Source organism: Lepeophtheirus salmonis, chromosome 4 (genome assembly GCF_016086655.4).
Source record: "Lepeophtheirus salmonis chromosome 4, UVic_Lsal_1.4, whole genome shotgun sequence".
In the NCBI taxonomy this organism is placed as follows: Eukaryota; Metazoa; Arthropoda; class Copepoda; order Siphonostomatoida; family Caligidae; genus Lepeophtheirus; species Lepeophtheirus salmonis.
The window spans coordinates 17,625,940-17,645,579 of NC_052134.2; the positions used below are offsets into that span (position 1 = coordinate 17,625,940).

At 30.6% G+C, this 19,640-nt stretch overlaps 2 protein-coding genes across 6 annotated transcripts; both read left to right on the forward strand.

Moving 5' to 3' along the window:
• The first annotated feature begins 6,932 nt into the window (after positions 1 to 6,932).
• On the forward strand, positions 6,933 to 13,080 carry Mo25 (calcium binding protein Mo25). 5 transcript variants are annotated; one of them, XM_071887676.1, is made up of 9 exons: positions 7,325 to 7,770; positions 7,841 to 8,188; positions 8,256 to 8,842; positions 8,903 to 9,196; positions 10,750 to 11,033; positions 11,109 to 11,277; positions 11,344 to 11,508; positions 11,951 to 12,055; positions 12,115 to 13,080. In XM_071887676.1, the coding sequence occupies exons 4-9, from the start codon at positions 9,089 to 9,091 to the stop codon at positions 12,370 to 12,372; spliced, it is 1,089 nt and encodes a 362-aa protein (XP_071743777.1). In that variant the 5' UTR covers positions 7,325 to 7,770; positions 7,841 to 8,188; positions 8,256 to 8,842; positions 8,903 to 9,088; the 3' UTR covers positions 12,373 to 13,080. The 5 variants fall into 5 exon arrangements, with proteins under 5 accessions (XP_040567185.1, XP_071743776.1, XP_071743777.1 ...); XM_040711252.2 differs by having other exon boundaries at positions 7,440 to 8,188; positions 8,256 to 8,556; positions 8,903 to 8,980; positions 9,043 to 9,196; XM_071887677.1 differs by lacking the exons at positions 7,325 to 7,770; positions 7,841 to 8,188 and having other exon boundaries at positions 8,483 to 8,842; positions 8,903 to 8,980; positions 9,043 to 9,196.
• A 1,020-nt stretch (positions 13,081 to 14,100) lies between these two features.
• On the forward strand, positions 14,101 to 18,083 carry LOC121116936 (RNA polymerase II-associated protein 1). Its single transcript, XM_040711253.2, has 3 exons — positions 14,101 to 14,646; positions 14,707 to 15,113; positions 15,180 to 18,083. The coding sequence occupies exons 1-3, from the start codon at positions 14,181 to 14,183 to the stop codon at positions 17,646 to 17,648; spliced, it is 3,342 nt and encodes a 1,113-aa protein (XP_040567187.1). The 5' UTR covers positions 14,101 to 14,180; the 3' UTR covers positions 17,649 to 18,083.
• The last annotated feature ends 1,557 nt before the right edge of the window (positions 18,084 to 19,640 follow it).

The window sequence follows — 19,640 nt, forward strand, 5'->3', positions numbered from 1 at the left end:
AATTACTTATTTACTAATTAATAGTGGGAGCACTCAGTATTTATCGGAATAATTAGGTGTCGATACAGAAGCGTACGCTGGATTATATAATTCATTTTTTTTTAGGGGGGGGGAGGGCTTGGTTTTTGCGATTTTTTGAATAAAAATAGAAGAAGTTCATTTTTGGAATTTTTTTTCTGAAAAAATAACAAATGAGAAGGTTGGACTTTTTTATATGTAACAGAAAAAAATGCATGAAAGCTTTTTACTTCAATGAAAAAGCAAAAATGATTTTTTAAAGAGTCAAATACAATATTAAATCACTGAAAAACTGTCCAACAAGTTATTAATGTGAATGATATTTGTTTAAATTTTTAGATGAACATACTATATATAAGTTCAGTCAATTTGATCGTGTAGAATTTGAACTTTAAATCGAATTTTTATATCATCAATATAATCAATTCGTTCTTAACCAGCTAATCCCTTTCTTCTTCCTCTTCTTTTCGGAACTTAAATTCACACTTCTTTGAAAATAATATACAAAATCAGTATCTTTTATGATTATTGTTACGAAATAACCAATTTTTATCATCTTATGTTAACCTTAAAAACAGTAGCTTCTAAGAACTTAATCATTTTCTTGAATTAATATAAATTACAGTACTCCTATTAACGGATACATTTATCAAACTGTCACAATATTGAGTAAAAGTATTCGAGCTTTTTTTTTATGTGATTGCCACACATATATGGGATAACAGCTGATATTACATTTGTAGCAATGTATATATCTTAAATTGAAACAAGGGAAATAGAAGAACCCAAAAAACGACTTAAAAAGGAAACAAAATTAACAAACACTGATTAAAAACTACAATATTTGCAAATATTTCAAGGAAAATACATTTTTGCAACAATAAAAGGTTGCATTTATTCTTAAAGATATTATAGGAGCATATTAATGCTGTTTCCAGCGTCAAAATCTAGTTTAAACAGATTTAAAGCAATTTTATCAAAATTACGGTGCTGAAAATCCCAGTTCACAAGCGAAAAGTTAATTAAGTATTCAAAGTATAAATCATCATGACTTTATTATGACACACTTGGATTTAGCTACACACACTCGTTGCTACATTGATATTTTTTAGATCAAGTAGTAATTCTGAAAAACTCACACCGGTTCAGATTTTTTTTTTTTTTTTTGAAAATTGTGTTTGGGGGAAGCCCCGTTTTAGTATTGGAAGAGAGCCTCTTACTTGAGATACTTTTTCCCGTGATTGTGTTCATTTCAGAAAAGACCTTTTTAAATTGCCTGACAGAGCAATGAAAAAGGAACTAAAGGAGAAAATACGGATTGAAGCTGTTTTGATGATTCGCTCTTTTTTTCATACTCAGGTGCTCAAAAATAGATGGAAAGGATCAACAAAATTCATTTGTCACTTTATTTTTCTGTCTGAAATATTAGAAAATATTTTATAAGTTATTTATACCTTGATTTTTTTTAGAAATATTTGAGTCTATATTAATAAAGCAGATTTTGTCTGTGGAAGGCTCATTTTTAGCAATGAGCGTGTGTAGGTAAAGCTCAGAGTATCAATTGAAAAAGGAGTACATAAATAAATATTTAAAAAAGCACGTGGCTATAGATGAAGTTTAAAAACGAGCGTGTGTAGCTAAAGTTAAGTGCATCATATTAATAAAAAAAAGTGAGTACATATATATTATTAAAGCAAAGTTCATCGACATCTAATAGTTTCGAGCAATGCCGAGTACTCCCGCTAGTGTTATAATATTTACAACTTGATAGCATAAGTTACAGCAGGAGTCAATATTTATTCTATGACAATATACAACTTAAAATACGATGAAATATGCCTTGTAAACAAACAGTCTGCCATAAATATTAGCATTATAAATGTAAATTATAAAAGAAAAATCAATAGAGTTTCTTTTGGAAATCATCTGACCTCAAAAATTGCATAATAAAACGACAATGATGCCAAGTTGTAGGTAGGTATAGTTGCTGTCAATAAATATTTATTAAATATTAGTGACAAATTCTCTAAAATCTTCGTCCAATGCCTACAAAATTAAGCTTACTGTAATAAGTTTAATTTTTTTCATAAGTGTACATTTCTTTTAAATAAAATAGCTGTTTATGCATCCAAGCCATAGAAATAAAATACATAGAATGATGATACTGAGCAATAGCAAGAAAAATTCTTTGACGTCATAACAGCAGACGGGATAAAAAAAATGTTTGACCAGGCAATATCTTTAACATAGTATTCCAACAATTTTACGGTATTAGTATAATTGTGGTATAAAATATCCGATTTAAGAAAAATGTTTAAGCTTTTCAATCTTTTAACGATCATGTCTTTGATTTATCTCGTGAATAACCCCATATATTCAAAATAATAAAATCTATTTCAAAACGTTATGCAGGCACAAAATTATATCATTTCTGGAAAAGTGTCAGAAACTCTAGGGACTAAAGTTTGGGAATACTCAGTAATCTTATTCAACTTAAGAATGAATAATTATTTATTCTTAAATTGAATTATAATCAGAAGAATCTTCCAAATCCATCATTAATATTTTGAAAGGCTAAATAAAATTATACTTCAATTAAAAAATGGGAATAAGTATTAATATACTTCATAAAATTATCAGTTGAAAACGACTTTAGTAATCTATTGACATCTCGAAATTTATATAATTATATTATTATTACAATAAATATATATATTTTTTAAATGTGTTTAACATACCCAAGGTTAATTGAAATACAAGTTTATAACATAGCGCATGTACAACTGATGTTTGACTTCCACCACGCTTTTTAATATTGACGTCATAGACTATGAGGGTTTGCTTGTTTTTGCAAAATCTGTTTTTTCTGCTCAGCAGTCGGTATAATACATCAAATTGAAAATTCTAGCAAGCCTGATTACATGTTGGTCTAATCTTGTATTTCTATTAACATTGAACATACCTAACTATTAAAATTCAAACTTTCAGACTTTCAGAATAATGACGTCACGTAAAATCAGAAAAGTCAAAGATTACATTATCAATATCAAAGTCTATATATACCTTCATCAATATACATCACAAACATTTAATTTAATTTAAATCTCGACATTATTCGTAACACAACTAAATCTTGTATAAAAAATGTATTTATCTAAATTGTAAATTCTTCATTCTTTCCCCTTGTAACTTGTATATCAAATGTATATTATTAGGGGGGGATGTTTAAAGAAAATTCTATTTTATCCCTGCTTAACGATGCAAGAGTATCTTTTACGAACTCTAGAAAATATAATTTTTAATTTCCGTCAAAATTACTAATGTAGTGACCATTGGAGCCTTAAAGCAATAGTTATATAAAATTTTAAATTAATACAGTACAGTTTTAAGGTCATATAAAAGGTTAATTTCTATTAAAATTTGATTTTAAATTTTTAGGATTAAATCACTATAGAATTTTAAAAAAAAAACCTTTGCAGACTGAAACTTTACAAACATCATTTTTTCGAATTAAAAGGTTACCCTAGAAATTGGACACACTAGTTCACACACTATAACAAAAATTTGAAAGAATTTGACCTTTTTGTGAACTTGGACCTTTTATATGACTTTGAAACTGTACTTACAAAATAAAAATGTTATATAACTATTGTTTTAATTATAAAAAAGGTTTATTCATCACAAAATTTGCGAGTTTCTTCTTCTTACCTTGAAAATAAAATAAAAATATGCTTTCATGAAAAAATAATTTCCAAAGTAAGGGGGGGGGGCTTGCCAGGAAATTATAAATTACTTTTTCTAGAGTGCTTAAAAAAGGCTCTTGCATTCGAAAAGTGGGCTAAAATTTAATTTGCCCATTTTCATAAATTAATCTTGCCCCAGTATTATGGGTATTTTTCTCTAATATTTACTTCTGCTGACGTCATTAGAAATGATATTTTCTCTTTATTCATCTTGCTATGTAGTTAAACAATTTTATAAGGAAAATGAGTAAAAGGATTTAAAACCTTAAAGAATGGCCATAGATAGCCTACATTGGCTATTTATGAACATTAAAGACACCTTTATCCTTATACAATTTTTAACTTATATAAACATGTTTTTTTGTTGCACCCAAAAAATGTAAGTAGTAAATTGCTAAATGACGAATTTACAATAGTTGTGATGAAGATAATTTTTTAATGAAAATTAGTAAATCTTCTAAATGAACAAAACAAAGTATGTGTGTCTGTCTATCGAAGGCTCATTTTTAGTGTGCTCTTAATATTTTAAAACTGTGTGACTACTTGAGCTATGAAATAACAATGTAGTAACGAGCGTGGGAAACGTCGAATTAAAAAAGAAAAAAAGAGGGTACATATCTTGAAGTTGAGTTGTATAAACTATGGCTTTAACACGTGTGACATTTTTTTATAGTTGATAATCTGAAAAGTGTTCTTTTTCTGAAGCTGTTATCATTAATATTTTAATCATTGAAAAGTGAACATATGAATATAAAGACTGTGAGTAGCACTGCAGATTGGTAGATGATTTATACATAAGTACAAGTCCATGTTAATTTTTACATATCGGCTGATCATATTTTGTTTAACTCTATCTATGAAGTTATAAATATATATTTAAAGCAAAGTTTGTCTGCATTTTTGTCGACGCCTGATAACTCCGAGCAATACTGGGTACTCTCACTCTTATATATTGAATAAATAATTTGAAATTATACTATTGATATAATTATAGCATTAATTAATAGTTGGTAATCATATTGTTCAGTATACCAGTTTTATAGTGGTCCCTGAATACTGATAAGTTTAAAACAATACTATTCTAAAGAGCAAGTTACAACCCCATTATGTCAAAAATCGGTCTCCTACCAATCCTAACACAAAAATGAACACAATATTTTTCTGTTCTTTTTTTATTGATCAGTGTTCTGAAAGTTGATTGTTTGAATTATAATTAGCTTTTTGTTAAGCTTTAAACAAAAATTATTGCATAATATTTCTATATCTGGGAAGAATTGCCTAACTACCAATTAAGTTTGCCCTTTTTTGTTTCTTTTCTGTTACTTAGACCCAAAATCCCTACCCCTCCCTCACCAAATTTCTGGGCTTAAAAAAAGCAACAATTAAAATTCACTTTGTTTTAACGTCATCTATTTTCTGAACTAGGCACCACTCCCAATTAAAATTCTAGGGACGGCACAGATGCATATAAACTGTCTTAGCCATATTTCTATTTTTGTTACAACTTATAATTCCAAAAAAAAATTTCAAATTTTTTTTTGAGTTTTTCCAAAAAAATCCAAACACCACAATAGGCAACTTGCTCTCTAGAATAGTGTTTTTATAAATTTATTAGTATTCAGGGACCACTATAAAACTAGTATACTGACCAATATGATTGCTTAATATTAATTAAACGACAAAAATACAGACACACTTTGCTTTAATAATATTTTCCCCAAAAAAAATTCAATAATTAAATTGAATATATTAAAATTTCTGAAAAAAAAATTCAAAAATTAGATTTTTTCGAAAAACAACTCAAAAATCCACAGCTATACATAAAAAATTAAATTTTTGAAATAGATTTCAAAAATTTAATATTGGTATCGTGACAACACTGGTTGTGAATTCACTTGACTGAGGCTATCAAAATAAATGTGTTTTTTATAGACTTACTCATTTTAACTTGTACCATTTTATTATACAAGTTGCAACTTGTACTGAAGATGTAAATATTTGTTATTTTTGTCTAGCTGTATACAAAAAAAAAAATATATTTTTGACTATTAAAATATCAAAAATTATACGTATTATTATGCTACATAATATTATCTACATTCAATCCATCTTGACAAAATAGGGAGAGAGAAAAAAATATTTTTGCCAACAAACAGTAAACAGATTTTTTTTTTTTTTTCAAAAATTGTTTTTATATCCCATTTCTTTTTAAATGTTGTCGAAGCAGGAATTACGCTCCTTGTATGGATAATAATGTTTTGAATTGGAAATGAGTTTGCAGCTGACAGTGTGGATGAAATTATTTTTTACTGGCTAATAAATACAAAAAATTCCACGTTTTTTTACGATTACATCAAATGTATTAAACTATTGAAGGCATCTTAAAATAGAATTTTGAAAAACAGGTACTTAATCCGTGCTACCTTTTAAACGACGTATTGTATTTTTTTTAAGCCGTCGATCTTTCTGTTTCTTTCCCCTAATCAGTGATCTATTCATTGATTGGTTGAACTCCTTTTATTTCTTGTTAAACTGTGAAGATTTGGCTAACTACCAACATATTTTTGGCCATTTTTTTTGTTTCTTTTTGAAGGAAAGGTTGTGATATACAATAATGATTAAAACAACTGCCTAAACCCACATCCAGACAGAATGCCAGGAACATGGTTAATATACTTATTAATGGCCAAGAAGGCGTAAAAAACTATTACTATTATACCTTAGGGAAAATGATGCCTTGTATAAGAATGTTTTCAATGGCCGATGACAAGGACTAGACAGGACGGGATTGATGAAAAGTACCATATTAAAAACCAATAGATCCTACTTTATATTCGCGTTTGGTACTAGTGAATTCCTCACTCCCATCTATTGATTAATAATTTTACTAACAACGTCATTTTGTCAGCAATTTTTATTTTTTATTTTGACGTGGTCCTAAAGGAAGTACTCCCCCCCCTTTTTTTTTTTTTTTTTCATTTTTTGACAAATATGACCTTCATAGTTGGGCTCATATAATGTTTTAACTGTAATAGCTAGAGAACTGGTGAGAGGACTGCAGCTAGCTAGATAATTAAGAAAGCAAGTGACACGTGATTTATGTATAAGACTTTATAACTATAAAATATGCGATGAGGACTACTTAAATTATTACTCTGCTATTTTGAAACAACATATCGACAGTGTTGTTTCATAAATATTTTTGTGTTGTTATGCGATGATGGGCGCGTTTTCACATAATTGGAAGGAAAATATTTTTTCGTTTAAGAGAAAAAAGTCATTAAAGGCCTGTATCTATCTATAGAAACATAACACATCACTGAATAAGTTTCCAGTCTAACTATGGAAAACTTTTTTATTTATTTATAAATTACACTTTATTCATCGACATATTCTACTTCAAGAGTTATATATTCATTCCAACGCTCCTCCGACTATTCGATTCCCTTTATGTAAAAAGATTTGCCTTTACTCTTAAAATAGGCCCCCGTTAGGGCTATCACTTTTAATTTGGCAAAATGTATTTCCCAGAAGCATATTTGTCCTGTCTTTAAAAGGCCAGTAGTCGCTGGGGGCCAAATCTGAGGAGTACATGGTGTGAAAAGCCATTCAAACCTTAATTCATTCCATTTAGCCAATTTTTTTACCGACTTGTGACTTTTTTATTTTACATGTAGGGCTGTTCTTTCTTTACTTCTGTACTCAATCGAACCAATAACTCCATATGTTATTCATATATTGATAGTTTTTCATTTCTCAAGATAATTAATGAACCAAATTCCATGTACGTCCCAAAATACGGAAACCATAATCTTGCGAGCCAACTTTTGCGTTTTTGGTTGCTTTGTACGACTTTCATCGGCTACTGCCCACACAGCTGAGTCAAGTGTGTAGTGTTGTATCCATGATTTATCCACTGTCCCTTAATGATGCAAGAAATCTTCTTTATTTCGTTTGAACTGGTCCAAATATCACTCTGAATCGTCAAAGCATTCTTGTTTCTGGTCTGGTGAGAGCAAACGAGGCACCCATTTCAAAATGAACAATGTACTACATTTTGATATATTCAAGGTGTCAAGGTGTCAGCTATCTCACGCAACTTCATTTTAGAGCCATTTAAGACTATGTTTTGGACATTTTTTGTCTTCTGAAAAAATTGTTTATTTTGTACGACCAGACAGTTCAATATCATCGGTGCTTCTACAAACGTTTTTTAAATCAGCATAACATCCAATAATAGTTGATTTCCCTTGTACTAAGTCCTATAATGCTGATCAAGCCACTGTTTGGCTTCAACAGTATTTGTATCGATCAAAAACATTGTTTAACCAACACACGAAATTCCTTTCTATCTATTGTCTTACAAAACTGGGGTCCCTAATATGACTAACCTTTTGCTGGCATTCCCTAAAATTTGAGGTGTACAGGTTAGTACTAACCGGAAATTACGTGGTTATGTAAATAATGATGCCTCATTATATGTATTCCTCGTAGGTTGAGGTTTGACTTTTTTTTAGAGCCAAAGAGAGAGAACGAATTAAAGAGGGAAAATGATTGAGTTGTTTACTACTAGTAGTAGTAATTGTGTTGTGCGTGCGTTGGCGTGTTGCGTGCCCTCCTTTTTTTCTCTCTCTTCTCTCATCTTTTTATTCCTTCCTTCCTTCTTTTTTTTTTTCTTTTTCTAATTTTTGTATTTCTTCTTTTTATTACCTTGGATTTTCATTGCTTTTATTAATTCTCGCCTCCACTACACATCTCGCATTTGGAACTTCTCCGTGTGTTTATCCTCTTCTTAGTAAGTATTTAGTATTATTTGATATAGTAGTACTCCTGCTCCATAGATTTCCTTCATGATCCGTGGTGAATCCCTTTTTACGTTACATTGGGCCTCGTCTTCTGATGGGATCCTCTTCTGTCAGTCATCTATGTTATGATTAGTCACTCATTGATGAGGATATGATTGAGTTTTTTTACACGAGGTGGAGCTCTTATCTTGTCTGTGGATTTTTTATTTATTTGTTTCCATGAATCCCTTCTTTCTTGGATGGAAGATAAGAGTCAGTCATTGACTCATTGATTCAGTTATTCTACTCTCATTACTTATTAGTATTACAATAAAACTTTTCTATTCTGCATTCTAGATTAAGTCGCCAAAAAACCCAAACGACTTAGAATGGAATAAATCACGAAAAAGGACGCAGAGAAACAAATCATTTGACGTACGCACGCAACCTCAAATCTAACTGCAAATTATTTAGTCTTTTCTAATTCTACGTATTAGTGTGTGTTTTCATATATTAGATATATATTGCAAACAAAAAATCAGAATGCCTTTATTCGGAAAATCTTCAAAATCCCCTGCAGAGGTCGTCCGATCCTTAAAAGAAGCTCTACTCACCCTTGAAAAGGGCAGCGATGGAAAAAAACAAGAAAAGGTAGAATAATAATACATGCTATGCGTATTTCACTTGAAATTACATGTAATTATGTTGTGTACAACTTGCCATTTTCTACTAATTGCAACTCAAAAAGTAAATGACACATTTTAAATGAAGAATTTAGAGTCCACCTGTGATAAGGGGATAATGTAAATATTGAATATTCCTTAAAAATAGTCCAACTATTATTAATGGTGTAATTGCAGTTACTAATAATTGATCAGACATATTTTGTGGCACATAGTAACTTTCAAATATCCAGTTATATTGTTCTTAAACACAGAAAACCGAGACATTTTAATTTATCATAATAAAATAATATTATAATCAATGAATAATTGGCTATTGAAATGACTCATGTTCTAATTAAATAGGAAATCTTAAGGCAAAGAAACTGCAACTAGTATATAGAAGATTATATATACTCATATCTCATTGCATGGCAATAGTCAACAATGATATATTCTTTTGTATATTACAATTCATGAGTCAAGAGTGTAACTACAGTAATTGGTTACTTCAAAATACATACAATAGAATGCCTTTTTTGTCTAGAGGGATTTATGCGCAAGAATGTATAATACAATATTCTGTTTAGTCCAGGTTTTTTTGTGTTTTTTTTCCAAAGACCTTTTTAGTAAGGTATATGCGTGTATACATGCGAAAATTTAAATTTTTATTTCATAAGACTTTGCGGTGCTGAACAGTCTGATATATCTGCAACAGCCAATAAATCAGACTATTGTCGTATTATTTTTTTTTATTCATAACATTATCTAAAATCCCCTCCTTTTTGCTCCCCCAAATTTATTGTAGGAATACGTTTATTAGTTGTCTATAGACTTTCTACTTCTAATGTTTTTTCCTAGTGTGAAACCCTTCTTTGACATTGATTTAGTTATAATTTCTATAATAATATTTTATCCACTTTTTTAAGTAATAATTGAAAGCCATTATTATTATTATTTATTTATTTTAGAAGTATTGAGCTTTTCTGTATAGCTCTAGCTTCCTTGAATTAAATTAATTTTTTTAAGGTATCAAAATGTTGCATAAAAGTCTTTCTATTTATTTTGATAATAATGCATTGGATAGGAGTGTTAAAAATATTTTTTTACTTTGGACATGTTAGTATTTCCAAACACTGTCTGAAGCACTATCCTAGTTTTATTTTATGTTAGTAATTGATTGAGATGCATTGATCTTATTTAAACAATTTTATTTTTTCTAATTGTAGTGGGAGTAACGTTCAAGTTTCCTTATCTTATTTTTTTATGAGAATTAACTAAGTAACTTTTGAGCCGTAATAATGTTTTCACAAATATTTACTTTATTTCTGAATGGAAAATACAGTAAAACCTTGTCTAACAGCCACATTTTTAAGCGTGTCATCACACTAAGTACACAAAATTTTCTAATAAAGAATTATTACAAAATCAAAAAACCTGGTTTAAGAGGTCACATGCACGCACTACGTACATGTGATTATATTTTCCTACAAAAATTTAACGATGTTAAAAAAATAAATTGTTATTGTATTTATTATATAGGCGCAAGAAGACCTTTCCAAACAGTTGGTCAACATGAAGACCTTACTATTTGGGTCAGAATCAGATCAACAGAGTGATATTATCCTTGCTCAATTGAGTCAAGAAATGTATAATTCAGGATTGTTGTTACTTTGTCTACGAAATTTGCACCGTATTGACTTTGAAGGAAAGAAGGATGCTGTGCAAATATTTAACAATATACTTCGTCGTCAAATTGGAACCAGGACACCCACTGTGGAGTATATTTGTACCAAGCCTGAAATACTGTTTACTCTATGCCGTGGGTAATGTGATAATTATTATTTCATATTTATAATTTGTTTGAGCCGTGTATTCTAATTTATTTTTATTTCATACAGATACGAACAGCAGGAAATCGCATTAAATTGTGGGACAATGCTCCGTGAATGTCTTCGCTATGATGCATTGACAAAAATTCTAATCAATTCGGATCATTTCTATGATTTTTTTAAGTATGTTGAAGTGTCCACATTTGATATAGCCTCTGATGCCTTTGCAACTTTTAAGGTACCCCATACATATATTTATTTATGTAGAACAGTTGTGGTAACGTATGTTTTGTTGTTGTTGCAGGATATGCTAACCAAGCACAAGATGTTGGCAGCCGATTTTCTAGAAACAAATTTCGATAAGGTCTTCACCAATTATCAAAAACTTCTTCACTCTGATAATTATGTAACGAGGCGGCAATCCTTAAAACTACTAGGAGAATTGCTATTAGATAGACACAATTTTTCTGTAAGTTGATTAAATATGTATGTGACCCGTCAACTCAAAAAGTAAGCTATGATGATTTTTCTCTCAAATGAGTATATGGTAGATTGCATTTGTATTCTTCAACTAACTATTTTTCATTTCTACTATTTATTTATTCTAATAAATACAATTTTGAAAGTTGGCCAAATTACCAATCATTTTAAAGGATATTGGATTTATAATTAGTAGGCCAAATGTAGTCTAATAATTATAATAAACTATAGCTAATATAACCAAAATTTGAATATGACACCCACGATTGATCGAAATATGTTAATGAGATATTGAGTCGTTTATATTTATTAATTTTTAAAGTATAGATAATCTCTCAGTTTCTTGATGTTCAAGATTAATTTTGTGTTGACACACCACATATTATCATGTATAATGATGGGACTTTTACTAATTATTGATTTTCTTTTAGGTTATGACACGTTATATCTCTAATCCAGATAACTTGAAATTAATGATGAACATGTTAAAAGAAAAATCAAGAAACATTCAGTTTGAGGCCTTCCATGTTTTTAAGGTACTTTTTTGTTTGTTACGAAGTATTATGATATATAACCGTTAATATTATATTTTCAGGTATTTGTTGCTAATCCCAACAAACCCAAGCCTATCTTAGATATCCTCCTACGAAATCAAGACAAATTAATCGATTTTCTCTCCAAATTTCATACTGATCGATCAGACGACGACCAATTTAACGATGAAAAAGCCTATCTCATCAAACAAATAAAAGAATTAAAACCTGCTGACACTACATCTACATCCGCTTCTACATCCAGCCCTCCAAACAGTAGTAGTACAAACCCTGTAACTGGTGCCGCTGCCGCAGACTAGTCTAATAACAGGGCCTTCGGAAGCTCTCGAACATTGGGGGAGGGGGGCAAAACATATTTTTCCCTTTTTGAAAAAGAAAATAGGTGATTCAATTTTTCTTTTATTAAATTTCAATTATTGGAGGGTGCAAAATCCCCCATGCCTCTCCCACTTCCGGTGGCTCTGAATAATAACGAATGTTATAATAATAAATTAATATTAAATTAATCTGGGATCATCACTCCCTTCATTCTTCATTTTATGTCGTCGATTGGTGCTTTTGTGTTATTTATTTTTTTTAATTTAATATTTTCCTTGGAAAAAAAATTCCTTTTCCCTTGGGAGACACATAATAATAATAATATTATTACTTATTACAAAACGAAACGAAACAAAAAAGAGGAAGAGTAGTTTTTAGGCCTGAAGAGAAGAAAAGAGTTGGCTTATTTTTTCATCAAAGTTTGAAATATATATGAATGTTTCATATTATATTTGTATTTTTTTTTCTTTTTTTTAAAGAATCTTATTGAAGGGACAATTTATGCATATATCATGTACGTACATTCAAAATATTATTATATCCTTAATTATCGTTAAGCAAACTATTACAACTACATACTACCATTTGTATTTTCTAATAGAGCCTGTATCGTTGTCCCTCTATCTACTATAATAGAATAGAATAGATGAGCCTTCTGGGCTACTCAATAAAATCCGCAAGTACTTTGAGTCTTAAGAAGTTATGAGGGGTGTCATTTATTTTATGGTCATTCAGGCGTTAATTTTGCCTTGTTTCATTTCATCCTGTCTTTGCCTCATTTAGTCTCGTCTATGCCTGTGAAGAAAATATATTTCTTATTGACTTATATAGAAGTTATATATGACTAGTATAGATCTTATGTTATGTATACTAAAGAAACTATAATGGAACATATCATAGAAGAACTAACTGTGTTAAGAATTTAAGTTAATCGAGTCATTGATAGACTCGATTGATGAAGAGTATAAAATATATTATTAAATATTGTAAAAGGAAAAAAACAACTTGGATACATTTTGACTAGGATTCATCTAATGTAATTTTTATACAAGTCGACGTTCCGGGCAGGGTTATGTGTTTTTCTTTTGAATAAACCAGAAGCATAAAATATTAATTAAAACCATATTTCACAGTATCTGAATCACAATTATGCTCTAAAAAATTATAAAAGTTTTTTTAAAACAAAAATCCTCAACATAATCCATATACATAGTTTTTGTTTACTTTTTATTTGATACATCCTGTCTTCTATTTGTACTCTTTTTATACAAGACAAAAAGTGTGTCCTATACACATACAACAATATATCATAGTTTGTCGTTTTTTTATAAGAAATAATCATTTTGAGGGAAAACTATATTAACATTTAAAAATATTTCTCTTAAATAGTTATTCATTATAAATTGCTCTATTTTGAGTCAAATTGACTGTTTGAAAATGCTAGTATTTCCTAGAAATTGTTAAATTTAGAAACTTGAAGAGCGAGGCACAACCTCTAAACATTGATCAACATGGCTCAAACTCTAAATTTCCTCATTTTTAAAATAAGTATTGGACTATGCTCCTTTCTATATTTAGAGAAAAAATATAACTTATGAACCACCTTGATATAAGTTTTAGTTCATTTAGACATGGTATAAAAAATGAGTCTTTAATTTACTCTATAATTGATGTAGACGTTGGTTTGACCTTTTTCTATGGGGGTGACACATTCCATGCCTCTAACCACCTGATTCGGACCAGGGCATATATTTGAAGTGTATAAAGCGTAACAAATATTTCTCGCCAGATGTCGCTCATGATCCTAATAAAAACACACATTCTCATTCTGCTTGGATCATTTTCAAATAGTTGCATAGTAAGTGGGTTAATTTGTTTTAAGGGACATTTTACAATATTTATTGAAGAGAAGACATTACTCGATCTAAGAATGTTTCCTCAACGACCTCGTCCAGGTGAAACAGAAGAAGATATTTTAAAACAGCAGGATAAGTTTCATGGAGGACGGAAACGATCCAAATTTGCAGAGTCACGACTCAAAGAGACTGAGAGCAGCAATGCGCCATCCCCTCCCTCCGCCGTCCTCCTCCAACCTCGAATTATGGAGAGGGACTTTAGTGGGTTACTACAAAGTGATCCATTGACTCAAGAGCCGTCTTTATCTTCGTTCCCTTCTACATTTAAGCTCTCATCTCAAGAATTAACGGAGAAGACTAACAGGGGACAAAGCTTTTTTGCAAAAGCATTTTCCAAAGGTGCGTTGATGGTTTTTTGAGCCCATTAAACAATTGCCATGCTCTATTTTGTTGTTATAGACTCTCTTAAGCTCAAAAAAGGACCTCTACAGCCACCTCCGTTTGTGGAACTACCTAAAAGGGATTTTGGGAACAAAAGTAATCTACTAAGTGGATCTCAGGTTTTTAATGATATAGTACTCCAAGAGATTCATGAAGAAAATATAGCAAAACTCTGTTCAATGCCTGAAGAAGAGATTTTATTGGAGAAGAAAAAGATATTGGAGTCCCTAGATCCAAAGATAATGGAATTTTTGAAGAGAAAAGTATCTCAAACAAAGCCTGAATCAATTGACGTTATCAAGGAAGAAGTCTCCGATAAAATGGAAGAGGATGCATCTTCAAACAATTCCTTGGAACAAGAAAAACGGAAATGGATGGAGAATATTACTACCAAAGAAGAAGAAAATGATATTCTTGGACTTCCAGTAAGAAATAAATATTAACTAACAAATCCATTTTTTTTAATATTTCATTTTTGCGATGTTATTTAGGCACGATTTGATTTTAAGGGAGAAATCATGGAAGGCGAGAAAAACGATGACTTTGATGCTGGGTTACATCATCATGGTGAAGAACCTCATAGAGCTGGATATACTCTTGATGAGCTTCTTACTCTTTCTCGGAGTACATTTCCACAACAAAAAAATTTAGCCCTGGAAACTTTATCTGCAGTGGTTAGAAATTATAAAAAAGGACTTTTTGATGGTATTTTTGATGTCAATATCCTAGATTCTTTATTAAAAAGTGGACTTATTGAGGTACTTCGTATGGGTATGGATGAAAAGATAGAGAGTATAATATTTGCCTCTGCAAATGCACTTTCTGAGTTTCTTTATAATGAGTGTGATGAAGTGTGCTTAGATCTATCATTCAATTATTTTAAATGCTACGTACAGCCTTCATTACCCACGGAGGTTTCTACCCGAGGTACAACGTCTCATGCTGAATATGAAAGCGAAAAAACCGAATTAAAGGATTCAGAAATAATTCAATTAGATGTGATTTATGCCCTTTTACGAATGGATATTCTGGATCGTATTGCTTATATCATAATGAATTTAAATCCTGGAGTGGGTGTCACCATAGCTTGTCTTAAAATATTGATAAGGATCGCCAGGCATACAAAACAATCTGCAAGAACAATTTTACATCATCCGAAGCTATTGAAACAAATTGAAAAACTTTTCTTGCCCTCCTTAATTCATTCCTATTCGTCTTCATCGAATCCAATTCGTGGTAGTCCAGTGCACTTAGCCTTAAAATTGATTCGTATCATAGTATCATGGGATATAAATTATGCTGTGTTCATTACTTCTACTCAAAAAAATATTGGAGACGCCTTGTTAAGTTACATTGCTTACGATCCAACTTCTTCTGATCATAATGGTCCGGAAATTCCAACTTTGGAAGGGCTTTCTCTTGTTTTGGAGTCTTTTCGTTTTTGGCAGATTTTGCTACGGTACAAGTTGGGTATTGATCACTATTTGAACTTTTATCCAATTCTACTGAGACAAATGCTTTACTATGTTAATAAAGTAGATCTGACGGATGTGAGCCCAAACAAAAAGTATGTGTACGATCATGGAGGTGCGCTTATACAAGTTTTGGAAGCAGCAGTTCTAAATTTAGGGACCTCAAATCACCTTGATTGGTCTCACTTTCAGGAAATATTTTCTTTACTTGAAACATGTGCCAAAAAATGGTGTTGTCAAGTTAATTCTTTGGCCTGGTCAAATACACTACCATCGTCAAAAGTTGCTATTGCTAACATGGTAGCATCTACTATGAGAGCTCTTGGAACTTTCTATTGGAAATATTCTGAACAAAAGCAGTGCATTATCACAGATTTACTTACAAATCATGTAAGAATATACGTAAATGAAATATTGGCGACATTTTTTAATACAGTTTTGTTCAAAGAGCTTATGAATTTTTCGTTTATTAGCTCGTCTCTGAATTTAACGTCTGAGTTTGAGTTTGCAAGTGGAAAGAATCGTGATCCCAAAAATTTACCGTCTTTTGGCTCTGTTGTTTACCGAGGCTCTGTCGTACCCTCTATTAGCGAAAACAGTCCATATAATTTTATTGTATCTGCATTATATTCCTTTTTACTTTGTAAAGAATTGGACAAGTCTTTGGTTGTCCCCGACTCCCTATTATCAAACTTTAACTCTAATGAGGCCTCACTAGAACGAATAATAAAAAAGTCAAATGTATCAAATCTGCTTATCAATTCAAATTGGTTTACTAGAATAGAAGCATATTATTGGACCTTGCAATGCTTTGTCACTGCAGAGCTTAAAATCAATTGCCCTCACTTAAGGTCAGTGGGAAGGCTATCCCTGTCGTTTTTACATACATGGGATGATGAACTGGCGTTAGAACTATGTAAAAAGGTGATGTTCAGCAATACATTGCAATTGAAGTCAGAAGAATTTACTACCAATAAACTGAAAAAATTAAGTTTGAATCCTACTGATGCTACAACCCCCGCTGATGAACTTGCAGATTTTTCGTCATTATACTTAAAATACTTATTTCCTTCTGCGTCATTACTTCAAAGGTCGAAAGAGGTGTTTTCCTCCTCAGGTACTCCGCAAAGCTTGACACAATCAAATGCTGGAGAACTTTTACTACCCCGTGACTGGCCCTTTCTACCTCTTCTCACTTTACATAATACTCGTTCTGAATCAGACTCACCAACCACAGAGAAGGAAAAACAAGAAATTCAACTGTGTTTAAAATGGATTATTATTTATGATTGTGAAGACTTTGATCCTTTTCCAGGAGTTACTTTTACACGACTTTGCACAGTGTTTCTTGCAGCACCTGACTTATTTCTTGATACAAAGATTAGGGAGTATACTAGGATCATTTTTCAAAAAGTGCTTACAAATTGGAAGGATTTGGATTTATCTAAGGAAATCCCTGGAACTGAAAACTTTTTTTACGTTATATAGTGAACTTTTAAATCATTTTTCAGCTGTTTCTTATGGTGATGAGCTTTTTGCCGAATTTATAACACTTCCTCTTGCTATGAAATATCCATTTAAGTATCGCTTTGCTTTTTGGTCCGATCATTCTGATGATTTAAGGGTTGTCACATTGAAGAGTCACTCATTACCTGTTGAAGAATTTCTTACTCCGATAGAAAATGACGCTCAAGTCGTTAAAGTGTATTTTACATCCTTGATTGAGGGTAAGGTAACGCCTAATCGGAACCCCTTTTTGTACAAAATTGCCCTTCATCATGTCAGATCATATAGAGGAGACGATGACATCATTAAAGAATTAAAGAGCAAAGTCAATTCTGATCTTCCTATCTATAGGGAACTATTTTTAGAATGTTAAAAATTTAATTAACTTTCCAAAATATATTTCTATATAAATATCAAGATTTTTTTTTTCATATATAATTATTAATTACTTATATTATGTGCATTTAATATTTTCTTTGTAGGAATTGGCGTGTTTATTGGTACAATGTGTTTTTCAATGATTTTCTAGAGAATAGTATGAGTTATAAGCATTTAATATAATAAGTTCTGATGCATTTCCATGTTCCAAATTTAGTTATAAATTGTTAATGGTACGACTAAGTATACATTTGTTATTTTTGCTTCAATTACATGGAGCGGATTTGACTTAGACAAAGTAAAATTTAACTTAACATATCAGCATATGTATGCTATTGTTGAATCTATTGTGAATTTATACTAGTCAGTAGTTTTAAGATAAATAATTATCTAAGAATAGAACCTGTCAAATATAGCATTGTCCCTTTAGTTTGATGTTGTAGCAAAAATTCGAGTAAGAAATTAAAAAAATTCAACTAAATAATATTTTTAAAGGTAATAAGCAACTAGACCTTTTAACATGTTGCATTATTAACTTTCAATCTATGATAGCATATAAAATATATAATAAATTACCCTATTACTTTAGCTAAGAAATTTGCTGATTGCGAAGCGTAAACATGTAAAATAATACGAGAATTGATCGTTCCAATATCTCAAATTTCTCCTCAATGAGGGAGTTGGGAATTTTGATAAATTTATATCAATTGATAGCAAAAAAATCAACAATTCAAATGAAGTATGTAACATGAAAAACAGTGAAAACTGATTGGATTATTGCAAAAATATTTCTCTACAAAAATGTATTTATCCAATATCCCGAAGAAAAGTCGACAAAAGCTATTTATTTTTTAGCAGTATTCTTCAATATTATATAGCCCTTACAAGAGTAACAGTTGTAAATAATAATGTTTCCTTTTAAAAAAAATCTGCCGTGACCAGGATTCGAACCTGGGTTACTGCGGCCACAACGCAGGGTACTAACCACTATACGATCACGGCTGATGCCTCCGCTTATTCAATTTTTGTTTAAATATATATATTATAAACTTAATCAATTTAGAATATATAAATAACAATTACATTTCGACCTAAAAAGAAAAATCATAGCCCCTATTTGATTTTAGATCTGGTTACAGGACTAGTTTTAATAATTAAAAAATCAACTCTGATTTATAAATTAATAAAGTCAGACTAAATTAAGGTTAATAGAAATAACAATAGAACCTTGTTAATAGAAACCTTGGACTAAATAAAAATTTTAAGTCAGTGATTCCCAACCAGGGCTCCACCAGGTTATTTAGAATTATTTTTTCTAACAAAAGTCATCAAAAAAGTTTTAATATTTGGCCAAAATTAGATATTCTTCTAAAAACACCTATGGGCTCTGTAATAATGAAAAGGTTGGCAATGACTTGTTCCAGTTATTGAATTATAAACTTACATCCAAGGAATAATAAACTAAACTTTTTGAGTATTCCTTGTTACATCGTATTATAGCAGTTTAAGGTACCATTAATAATAGTAAAACTTATCAGGGGTGTCTGCAGGATTATTCATATATAACAAGATGGGTAACTGGTGGTCCGGGGCCGT

What these genes read in the sequence shown, in the direction of transcription:
- Mo25 (XM_040711251.2), top strand. Translation starts at nt 9,089, where the DNA reads ATGCCTTTATTCGGAAAATCTTCAAAATCCCCTGCAGAGGTCGTCCGA. An exon ending in CTGTTTACTCTATGCCGTGG is followed by an intron (nt 11,034 to 11,108) that starts GTAATGTGATAA and finishes TATTTCATACAG; the next exon opens with ATACGAACAGCAGGAAATCG. An exon ending in AGGCCTTCCATGTTTTTAAG is followed by an intron (nt 12,056 to 12,114) that starts GTACTTTTTTGT and finishes TTATATTTTCAG; the next exon opens with GTATTTGTTGCTAATCCCAA.
- LOC121116936 (XM_040711253.2), top strand. Translation starts at nt 14,181, where the DNA reads ATGTCGCTCATGATCCTAATAAAAACACACATTCTCATTCTGCTTGGA. An exon ending in TGCAAAAGCATTTTCCAAAG is followed by an intron (nt 14,647 to 14,706) that starts GTGCGTTGATGG and finishes TTGTTGTTATAG; the next exon opens with ACTCTCTTAAGCTCAAAAAA. An exon ending in ATGATATTCTTGGACTTCCA is followed by an intron (nt 15,114 to 15,179) that starts GTAAGAAATAAA and finishes GATGTTATTTAG; the next exon opens with GCACGATTTGATTTTAAGGG.